Source organism: Ammospiza nelsoni, chromosome 13 (assembly GCF_027579445.1).
Source record: "Ammospiza nelsoni isolate bAmmNel1 chromosome 13, bAmmNel1.pri, whole genome shotgun sequence".
Taxonomy (NCBI): domain Eukaryota; kingdom Metazoa; phylum Chordata; class Aves; order Passeriformes; family Passerellidae; genus Ammospiza; species Ammospiza nelsoni.
In genome coordinates, this window is record NC_080645.1 from 9,337,718 (window position 1) to 9,348,450 (window position 10,733).

Below are 10,733 nucleotides of genomic sequence, written 5' to 3' on the forward strand. Positions count from 1 at the left end.
GCTGCTGAAGCATAACCAAAGGGATTTGGCTGCATTTCCATGTTCTGGGCATAAAGCAGCCATGATCAAACCTGTGGGCACTGACTGGCTGGCCTAAAGAGCTGCAGCTTCAGTTTGCCTGGTGTCAGGAGCCAACACCACCTCACACTATGACCATCTCAGCCACAAACACACAAAACAGTCAGAAACAAAAATTCCGTTTGTCCTTGATATTGTGTTCTCCAATACACTCGTTTTGTCTTAAAGCAACTCCAGAAAAGTACAGCTATTTCCTTTCCCACACAGGACAAGTATTCAAATCTTCAGTGCCATCTGAAGAACTGCTAGTAAACGGAGAAGAGACAGTTTCTTCCTAAAACCATTGATAGTTTCAAGAGAACTACTACTATTTAAACAAATACTTTACTTGATATATTCAGTTCCAATGCTTTTTAATGGATTTTTTTTGTCTTCAAAATATATAAATATTTTAAAGAGGAAAATTTGTCATGGAACTAAAACAGGTTATGCACCTAAACCCCTACACTGATAGAAATTTACATGACAATCACCAGTTAACACAGGACCACTCTGTGACATTCCAGTTATTTAAAAAAAAACCCAAACAAACAAACAAACAAACAAACCAACCTGCCCTAGGCATCTCTGGACAACATTTTTTGGGACAACAGCATCATTCCAGCATGTGTTTACTACTGAAACCATTGACTATCTCAACAGTTATCCAGAATTCTTACATGATCTTGAAAACATGGCAAAAAGAATTCAGTTGTGTTATATAAGGCTCCATGAAAAAATTAAAATGAAGTGTGAGAAGAAGAAATATTAATGTATTTCTTCAAAAGTTCTGGTGATCCAAATAATCCCTGTCTCATGCAAGTGTATCTACTGCTCACAAGAATTCAGGAGATGGGACTGGAATGTATTTCTGGGACAGCAGCTTCCTGAGTTCTGCCATAATTTCCCACAGTCAGAATGAGTTGCAAGAATCTGCACTGCAACACAGCTATGCAAATTTATGTCAGCAGAAAAAACTCATTTAATGACCCGCTGGAATTAAAACCATATCTTCAAAACTGAGCCCTGGCATTTCTACTTTTAAAAAAAAGACCCTCCTCTTCCTGCTAAAAGGGAAAGCTGATTTTACTCTCAATATATTTGTTTCAAAGCCCTTTCTTGTCAATAAAGTCCTTCCATTATGTATATTAGGAAAATAAATATGACTTTCACAGGTCAAAATGCTGTGTTAAACCCATGCTTCAAGACAGTGATGTCTTAGTTCCATAGAGGGGAAAAAAAATTAATTCCAAGTTTGGTCGGAGCTGTGCAATTGTTCATGTACACGATAGGCTAAATGCAAAGCTGGTAGGTTTACATTTATTAATGGTGGTTAATTCCCAGCAGAGCTCTCAATTAGCTTAATCAAGCCACAATAGGGGCCTGGGAATATTGCAGGAAACTCAGTGAAGGTCTCTGCTCAGTGCAGTACTGCGAGAGGCTGCCCGCAGGACAAAGAGCGCAGCTCCAGCAATTGGAGTCTCTGCTGTGGATGTAACAACTGCTGAGCCTCGTCTCACTCTTCTGGACAGAGCTGGTCCTGCCATTTCAAAGGAGGTGTTTCAAAACTAGAGGCTGAATCCTCTGGGTTGTGTGAACAATTGAGCCTTTGGAAAGGCTCTTCGAAGACTAAAATAGTGAGATTAATCACTCGGAAGACAGCAAAGGAACAATAAAACCAGATTAAAAAGAGAGACATCAGAAGCTTCTTTTTCCCTCCACCTCAACTAACAGAATTGTAGGGAAATTCAGCTCTATTGTCAGCCAGGAAACACAAAACTAAGTAAAGAAATGATAAAAACATTCACAGGGGAATTATGAATCCATGCCAATGAAAAATTTTAAAATATAATTCAATGCATGCTGAAAAATTTGGGGAGAATCAAAATAGGAAGGATAACTGACCCATGAAATCTCAAGTCCTATGGACCAGATTTTAACAATTACAAAATCGGGAACAGTACCACATGCATGGCAAAGAACAAAATACTTCTCCAATCTTTCAATGGAAATGTATTTATCAGGTCAATATACCAGGCAGTGTGACCAACATCCTGAAGAGTTATACAAAAAATTTTGATGGAAGAATTGTAGAGTGAGCAACATTACATGTTCATAACTCTTTTTTTTAAGCTTCAGCATTTTTATTTCTTAACAAAAAGAAATATTGACCTGCTTTGGTGACAGCAACACCAAAACCAGTGGCCATGAAATTAATGGCATAGGGATTGTATCAACAGAAAAGGTTCAGGACAATGTTAATTTCCACTAAAATATTTGTTTTTAAAGGAGTTGTTACTATTGGAAAAATTGGAAAACACTGTCAGTATAGAAGCAGCTCAAGGAGGATGGCCCTGACTTGGATGACCCTGAAGCCCAAAACATTGAAAGCACATTAAAATGTATTAGCATGAAGCCCAACAATGCAGTGAGAATTTCCACTACAAGCTGGATGACTATTAACTGCAAACAAAGCAGGAGTCCTCCCATGAACCTTTAGTCCTTGAGTGAGTGTTGTGTAGACAAAAAAAAAAAAAACCCTGGAAATACAAATGCAGCTGAAGCCCTGATACTTCTTTGAACATACTGTTTGCAACATGAATTACTAATGTGAATGACAATTATTCACATCTTTTTTCTTCATTTTGATCAAACTCTTCCAACATCTCTTTCTTGGGTCTTCCTTTTTCTGATAGCTTAACAGAATTTCAGTCAATTAGAAGGTCACCAACACCAAGAGTGCCACAAGCAGCATGCTGCCTGAGGACTCATGACTAGGTCTGAGTCCTTCTTTGTTAATGATGTAGCACAAGAGGCAGGACACCCTTGGGTATATTCTTCAAATCTACATGCTGATGCAATGTTAGACCCATTCTCCAATAGCTCCACAATTCCCTCCCCAAGAAAAATTTTACAAACTGGATTTTTTAGAATCCCAGGCTCATCCTGAGTTCAGAACAACTGTGTCACTTTAGGAACCCCATACTGTAAGAACCTAAGTTCTGCTGGTGAAATGGGACATGGTAAAATGGGACACCACATTTCCCCAGCTATATAAAGCTGCAGAAAGGCAATGGCATCTTCCTCTCTTGTCCAACAACAGGCTCAAAGTTGTCATGGGGGAGAGCAAGAATGCTCTGGATCCAGATGTGCACAGCTGCTCACACTGGGATCAACACTGCTTTTGACTCTGGTGCACCTGAGCAGAGGAAGCCCAGTGCCCTGTACCCTAGGAATACAGCAGGAAGGAAGGAAGGAGGTACTGGAGAAGCACCCACTGCAGGCATCACTGCCTCCAGCCCACACTGGATTTTCAGCCAGTGCCCCAAGGCACAGGGACTGATTGCTGCCAGCCGTGCCCGACCCCTCTCGTCTCATGCAAGGCACACAGCTTGTTTCACTCCACCAAAAAACACAAGGCCTCTTTTCTTTTTGGGTAACCATCATCAGAGGCCTTTTAGCAACTCTTAGCTAGCAGAACACACACCACACTTCACCCACTGACCCTGTCTGAGGGTGAAACTAAAACAGTTCCACAAGTGTGTGTGTCCCACCCAGGATTTCTGCACTACAGGGCTTCCTCAGAACCTGAGCCTCCCTGCTCTCCCTCTGCACATCCCACTGGAGATGCCTCCAGCAAAGCCCTGATCTCTCCGCTCCCGGGACACCTTTCCTTTTCAGCGGAAAGGACACTCTCGGAGGTCACCCTCAGAAGCACAGACACAGATGGAGTACACAAGCTGCTTCCAACTCCCTCACGCTCAGCCCTCACAGTCCCCTCACAGTCCCTCCCTGGCTCCAACCCCCGTGCCCAGCCCGCTCCGCTCCCATACCTGTTGCAGCCCTCGCACGGCTCCAGCCGGGGCTCTCCAGCACTCTCCGGTCTCCGTGCCCGGCTCGCAGGAAGGACGCGGGCAGGGTTCTCGCTGCCGGGGGCGGCAGTGCCGCTCCAGAGCCGGGCGAGCCGCCCCGCCGGCCCCGGGCAGGGCTCGGCTCCCCCGCTCCAGCGGCGCTGCCCCGGAGCCGCGCAGCCGCCGGCGGGGCTGCGGGAGCGCCCGCCCGGCCACGCACGGAGCGAGCCCTGTCTCTGCCGGCTCCTCGGGAACGAACTTATTGGGCTTGCAGGCGTACCTGGGGGGCAGACGAGGGGAAATTATGTCGAGTGTGCATTAACTATTCCCCGAGTTAACTGCGTTTGACTTGTTCTTCTGTTGGACCAAACTCCCCATCTCCTGCTGGAGTCATTAATCTGTACATTCTCATCGTTTGCGCAGAAGAGAGTTGGTTTGTTTCTCCCTGTGCACCCCTTTCGCCCCCACACGCCGTCCCTAAAAACCCAACAATTAAAAATGCGGATTCTCCCTTTAATTCCCCTACATTGTGTAATTATATTCACATTAGAAATCAATCAACATTGGTCATTACCATTAGCGATATGCTCATAAAGCAAACACTAGACATGCTAATGAACTGAATGAAACATAATTTCTTGTTGTGTAAATTCATGCTCAACGCTAATCAGCAATAAATTCAATCAGACATTACATACATCAACTGAAAACACATTAAAGCAGGGTACAGAGCAGCGGCTGCTCATTTCTGGGGGCAGCGCGGCCCCGAGCCCGGAGCAGCCCAGCAGTGCCGCAGGGGCCGGGACCGAGCCCGCCGGAGCCCCGAGGGGGCCTGACCGCCCTGCGAGGGACCCCTCGGTGCTGGGGCGTTCGCGACTCCCGCCCGCTGCTCCCCGCCCGTGGCCGGGCTGCCGGACAAGCCAGGCCCTTTTCTGTCTCCGGCTCGGCGCAGCCCACACAGCGGAGCCCGCAGCCAGACCCCCAGCTTGGCCGGCTCCGCCGCCTAAAATGGCACCTACGTCCAGTTCCTTCGGCCTGGTCACCCCTCGGAGCCCGTTCTCCTCCCGCACCGGCTCGCAGGGCCCGGGGGGCCCGGGCAGGAAAGCGGCCTTGCCTCGGCCGCCCAGGTGCGGGCGGTTTCCAGGATGAGAACGGGCTCCGAGCAGGGGCAACCAGGTGCTCATTTCACATTTCCCTGCCAAACACAGAGCCAAAGTACCGGGTACACGGAGAGGTGGCGATGGCTGCGAGCCCATGGGTGCGACCGGCTGGCCTGGGGAAGCCCAGCGCGCCGTTTGCCCCGGAGCCTCGGCAAGGCCGGCTTCCCTCGGCCGCCCCCCGCGCCCCCCAGGCTGATCGGGGGCACCTTGGCGGCCTTCCTCTCCCTGTCCGCCGGGGGCGCAGGGACGGCAGGAAGGGGCTGCTTTAAAACAAAACGCGTCTGCTGAAGTAAATCACCGGCAGCAGCCCGGCCGCGCTTCCGAGCACCGCGGCCGGGGCAGCTCCGGGCCGAGCCGGGGCGGGGAGGCAGCGGAGCCCGCCCGCCCCTCCAGGGAGCCGGGGCGGGTCCCGGGCCAGGGCCCCCGCCCAGGACACGGGCAAGGGCTCCCCGGGCCGGCGAGGCGGCCGAGCACCGCGGGGTTTCGGGGCGGCGGCAGCGGCTTTACCTCCTCAGCCAGGGACGCCGCTACTCCCGCCCCAGCCCGGGGCCTCCGGGCGGCCTGAGGTGCGGGGCTCGCTGAGGGGAGCATCGCTGAGCGGGGGGCTCGCTGCGCGGGCGCGGAGCAGACGAGGCTGTTTCAAGCAGCCACGGCGGCGTTTTATAACAGCCGCAGAGCAGCGATTTGCTGCGATCGGAGTAATGTAATATCCAGCTGCACAATATTAATGAGACGCTCAGAACCAGGGGAAAACTTTCAGCGGAAGGTGGCGGGTTTATTTGTTTCGAGTTAAGGGAGAGGAGGGAAAAGGAAAAAAACAAAAGACAAGCATCAGCATCATCAGCCCCCGCACCTGCGGCGATCGCTGGGATCCCCCGCGGCGGGCCCAGCCAGGAGCTGCTGCCTGGCTCCGGCGCGATGAGGCGGGGAGGTCACAGGGCCGCCTTTCTTTCTCTTGCAACCGAGTAATTTTTGTTCCTTCCTCCCGCCTTTTTGGTTTTCCCCCACTGCCCGCTCCCCGCGGTCACGGGAGGCAAGGGCGGCTCCTCTCGCCCTGACCTGTTCGGGAGAGGAGGGCGCGAAGGGGGCCCGGGGCTGGCAGCCGGGCGGGAGGGAGGCGGCGCGGTGTGGAGGCTTCAGGAGAGAGTGATAAAGAGTCTCGCGTTGAGAGAGGGGAGCTTGCAGCCGGAGAATGCGACGTGTTGGTTGTCTTGAGCAGTTTGTCACTCCAGGTGGACGCAGTCCGGCTGCTTTCCGTCACGATTCCTTCTCCTGGTCTCAGCTGTCCCCTCGCACGGCTCCTGGCCAGCTCCCGGCGAGCTGCTGGCGGGGCTGGGGAGGGCCGGCCCGCGCCTCCCCTGCTCCTGCGGGGCGCGAAGCACGGCCCGGGCCAGGCGGTACCCGGGGCCCTGAAGGCGTTTAGGCCCGTGCGCCGCAGGGTGACCGGGGAGCAGGAGCTGGCAGCAGGCTGGTGAATTCCACTTGAAGTCCGAGGGCCGCGGCCATTCCCGGCTCCGGCCGACCCCATCCCCACCGCCGCCCCTCGCGGAGCGCGTCCCCGCCCGCCCCGCCGGTCTGTTTCCAGGGCAGAACCTGTGAATAAAGCGAGAAGCGTTGCTTATTGTGCTCGTATTAATCCCCCAGTCTTGGAGCTAATTAAATTCCTTCCCGGGAGCCGGGGGTTGGCGCGGCTGCGCTGGCGCCGCAGCCGGGGCAGCCCCGCTCCAGCCGCCGCCGCGCCACGCACACAGCCCGGGGTCTTTTCACCGATTTATTTCACATTAAGTTTAGATACAATCGAAATCCTCGGTACGCACCTTTTAATAAAAGTAGTCATCTCTTTGAGTACTGCAAAATTATAGCATTTATGTCTTCAAAAGACGGTAAACAAATAATACCAGCGAATCAATAGTACCAGCCTCGAGTGCACATGGTCAGGTGGTTTTAGGCAGCCGTATAAAAGGCGATCTGGTTTAGAGAATATAATACAGATAATTGCTATAAATAAGTGGGTATCAGAGACGGCGTGAAACTCCCTCGTATGGACGGGTCCGCTCGGGCTGCGGCACCGCCCGCAGGGCTCGGGGAGCTGGGTTAGTTAGCTGACCCTAACCCTAACCCGCGCCCCCCGAGCCGACCCCGCCGAGCCTCCTCCCCCGGCCTACCTGCAGTGAGAAACCTTATTTCTGGTTAAGAAAAATAAAAGTCCCATTTAAACTTTATTGAATTAAAGCAAAAATTAATTTTCAATATTCACACATATATTACAGAGTAATAGTAAAAGTTCAATATACTTCCTGGCGTTTAGTTGGGCCACGTTGTACAAGAGCAAAACAAGCATCAAAACATTTAGCAGCCTTAAATTTCACAATCACTCAGAATTACATAGAAATATTGAAATACTCTAGTCAGCCTTGGCTGTGGATAGTTCTTCATGTAGAAATTTTTCCTTTTGCCAGCCAGTACACAGCAAGAATTGCATTTCCCCTTCCATCATGGCATCCATGTATTCAAAAAATACTTTGCTTTTTTCTTTTTTTAAAAGTTAAACTCAGAGAAAGAGTCAAGATTAACATGTTTTAAAAACAAAACTACAAAATATGCTGTAAAGAACAATGAAAATATCTAAAGTCTACTTGTGTGAGGCAGAAGCCATGGGGGAACAATGGCAAATTACACCAATGACACAGAGATGGGAACTAATTTTGTGGGAGGAGAGAGAAGAATATAAATGGGGGTTTGATCAATTATAGTGTCTCCTGCCTGTTGGCTGCAACACAACAAAAATAAGTAGTAATTCTTCAAAGCAGATGTACACAAACCTAAGCAGGATTAAGCTTCTTTAATATTTGAATGTAAAAAGTCTGCTGTCCATGACTCTTCAAACCCAGCTTTGACTTGGGAACTTGTAAGAGATTTCTCCCTTTTCTTGGACGAGAAGTGATTTAAAGTGGGAACACTAGAAATCCAGAGAATGTTGAATACTTCCAGCCTCCCATCAAGTTTCCTCTCTCCAGTTTTAGATAAGCTCTGTCTCCTTTCTCCATCTGAATCAGTACTCCATTGCTAGCAGCTTCTCGGGTCACATCTTGGTCCCCTGCAAAGGCAGAAATCACTGGCCACCCGTTTAGCATCAAACTCACCTAAAGAGCAAGATAAAACAAAGCCCTCTGTCAATTAAAGTCAGACAATGACACCGCTGGGGCTCGCCTAACAGGCAAAATGCTTAGTTAAGGAAAGGCCTCTTCTGACAGCTGAAACTCCAGCCCCATAAAAAAGAAATACCAGTCTAAACCCAGCTAAGGTATGTACTCCAAAGGAAGAAGTCTTTCAGCACTGTTTTAGACTGACAACCACATCAAAACACCCGGTACATATAAAGCAGGACATTGATCCTATTTTGGAGGATTTCAATAGGGTGCCTGTGTTTTCAGGCTATGAAAAGAGGTCTGCTTGTACTTATTGAAAGATGGCTTTATGCGAAACCTCAGAGGCAGCGAGGAGCAGAGCCACAGCCGCCGGAGTCAGGGCCTTTGAAGTGTATTCAAGGGGTAGTTTTCCTTTGTTAGGCAGCAAAGACAATATGCCACAACACAGTCAATAAGTTCTGCTAAGCTCGCGGTAATGATCCCGGGACTACACACCCCACATTAATAATGCACTACCTGCCCAAGCTAGAGCTGTTAAGCCACTTGCACCAGAACGGTGCTATATAGCTGTCCACACACCTTTGCAAAGTGCATCATTATACAGTCAGATTTCCTGCCCTGATTACACTACCTGGCTTCAGGCCGGTAATTTATTAACCCTACCTAGAGCAGCATATGCATCAAACCCCGTAGAAAATGCAGGTACATACAGGGTAGTTGCACAGACATGCACAGATTCATTATCGTTTCCATGTCATAGGCACCTCCCTGAACCCCAAATCCCTATGAAACCTTCTGCCATAGCAGAGTAGGTGAGAAGCCTGCCAGGGACGGCCGTTCCCAGGGGCTCTGAGCAGGGATGCTCCCGCCAGCGTTCCGCGGCACTGGGCACTCCGAGGGCCCGGACAAGCTGGGAGGCAGCGGCAGGCGGCCGATCACCTCCCATCCCGGGACGGCTCATGCGGAGAGGGGCGAGCGGAGGCCTGGTGGGGCTCCGTGGCCCCTTGGGCACCGTCCCCCGGGGCGGAGAATCGCCGCAGGTCTGCGCTCCCGCGGCTGCTCGGGGGCACGTCCCGCCCCGCCGCCCGCACGGCCCCGTCCCCGCCGACCCGTCCACTCCCGCCCGCGGAGCCCGGCGACGGCGCTCGGGGCTGACCTGGATGGTTTGCCTGTTGTACACTTTCACCACGTGAAAATTGAAACTGTAAATCCCTTTCCTGGGCGCGATGAAAGTGCTCCGCTCCGAGTCGAAGTTGCTGCCGATATTCACTAGTACCTGTAAGGGAAGGGCACCGTCAGCACCAACGCGGGGCCACCGCCGCCCAGCCCCGCTGCGCCCCGGCTCCCAGCGCCCCCCCTCCCGCGGCAGGGCCCCGCGGGGCGGCGCGTCCCGGCCCGGCCCCGGCAACTTCTCCCGCGGCGGCGCGCCCCGAGCCCCGGAGCGCCCGAGCCCCGCCGCGCCCGCCGCACCTGGTCGAAGTAGATGATCATGGTGCGGTTGCTCATCTCGGAGGGCTCGTGGTTGGTGCTACGGATGGCGGAGAAGGCGACCTTGGCGCTGCCGGAGCGCACGGAGATACCGAGGGCCGTGCCGGTGGGGTCGGAGGTGGGGTTGGAGTCGCACACCACGAGGCACTTGCCCTCCAGCACGATGGGCTCCGTCTCGTTCTGCCCGCACGCCACCCACGCCGCGCCCAGCAGCAGCCCCAGCCCCAGCCCCAGCCTCGAGCCCCGCATGGCGCCGCGCTCCCTTCGCTCCGCGCCGGGCGGCACCGTCCGGGCTCCGCTCCGCTCGCTGCCCTGCCCCGCCGCGCTCAGAGCGGGGCCGAGCGCGCCCCGCCGGGTGGGAAGCGGCCGCGAGGAGGCACCGGAGCGCCGGCACACATAGCGCGGAGCGCCGCGGCGCGGAGCGGAGCGGGGGCCGAGCGCTTCGGAGCGGAGCGGAGCCGCCCGCCGCGCCGAGCGGGGCTGAGGGAGGCGGCGGGAGGCGGCGGCGCTGCCGGGGCTGCCGGCGAGCACAAAGACGGCGCGGGGCGCGGCCCCGCCTCCCCACCGGCCCCGCGCTGGCGTCAGCGCCCCGCGCCCGCCTCCGCCGCGCCCGGCCCAACCGGCGCCCGCCGCGCGCCGCCGCCGCCAATGGCCGCGCAGTCCGCCTGCCGCCGCCCGCCGCCGCCGCTTTTGTGGGGCGGCGCGGGCCCGGGCGCGGGAGCAGGTGCCCGGCAGCCGCCCGCACCGCACCGCACCGCACCGCACCGCGCCGCGTAGGTAGGAGCGCCGGGGCGCGGAGGCGCCGCGCGGGGCTGAGGCAGGGCGGGGCTCCAGAACTCCCGCGGAGCGGCTCGGACCGGGGCCGTCGGGCGAAGCCGGGCTGAGGGCCCGTGGGGCGGAGCGGGGCCGCGGCTCTCCGCGGTGCGGCTGGGCGAGACGGGCTGGAAGGGAGCGGGCTGCTGCCCAGGCAAAGGGCCGCCGCCGCCTCCCAGCAGCCGGAGCATCACCGGCTGTGACCCCGCGCCCCT

At 54.3% G+C, this 10,733-nt stretch overlaps 1 protein-coding gene across 1 annotated transcript; it reads right to left on the reverse strand.

Moving 5' to 3' along the window:
* Window positions 1–7,268: 7,268 nt before the first annotated feature.
* CBLN1 (cerebellin 1 precursor) lies at window positions 7,269–9,990 on the reverse strand. The gene is made up of 3 exons (XM_059481408.1): window positions 9,688–9,990; window positions 9,374–9,493; window positions 7,269–8,211 (listed from the first exon to the last, which is right to left on the reverse strand). The coding sequence occupies exons 1-3, from the start codon at window positions 9,952–9,954 to the stop codon at window positions 8,014–8,016; spliced, it is 585 nt and encodes a 194-aa protein (XP_059337391.1). The 5' UTR covers window positions 9,955–9,990; the 3' UTR covers window positions 7,269–8,013.
* Between the last annotated feature and the right edge of the window lie 743 nt (window positions 9,991–10,733).

Excerpts from the sequence above, each read along its gene's own strand:
- CBLN1 (XM_059481408.1), bottom strand. The coding sequence starts at position 9,954 with ATGCGGGGCTCGAGGCTGGGGCTGGGGCTGGGGCTGCTGCTGGGCGCG. Across the intron at positions 9,494-9,687 it reads TGATCATCTACTTCGACCAG|GTACTAGTGAATATCGGCAG; the intron begins GTGCGGCGGGCG and ends CTTCCCTTACAG. Across the intron at positions 8,212-9,373 it reads ACAACAGGCAAACCATCCAG|GTGAGTTTGATGCTAAACGG; the intron begins GTCAGCCCCGAG and ends CTTGCTCTTTAG.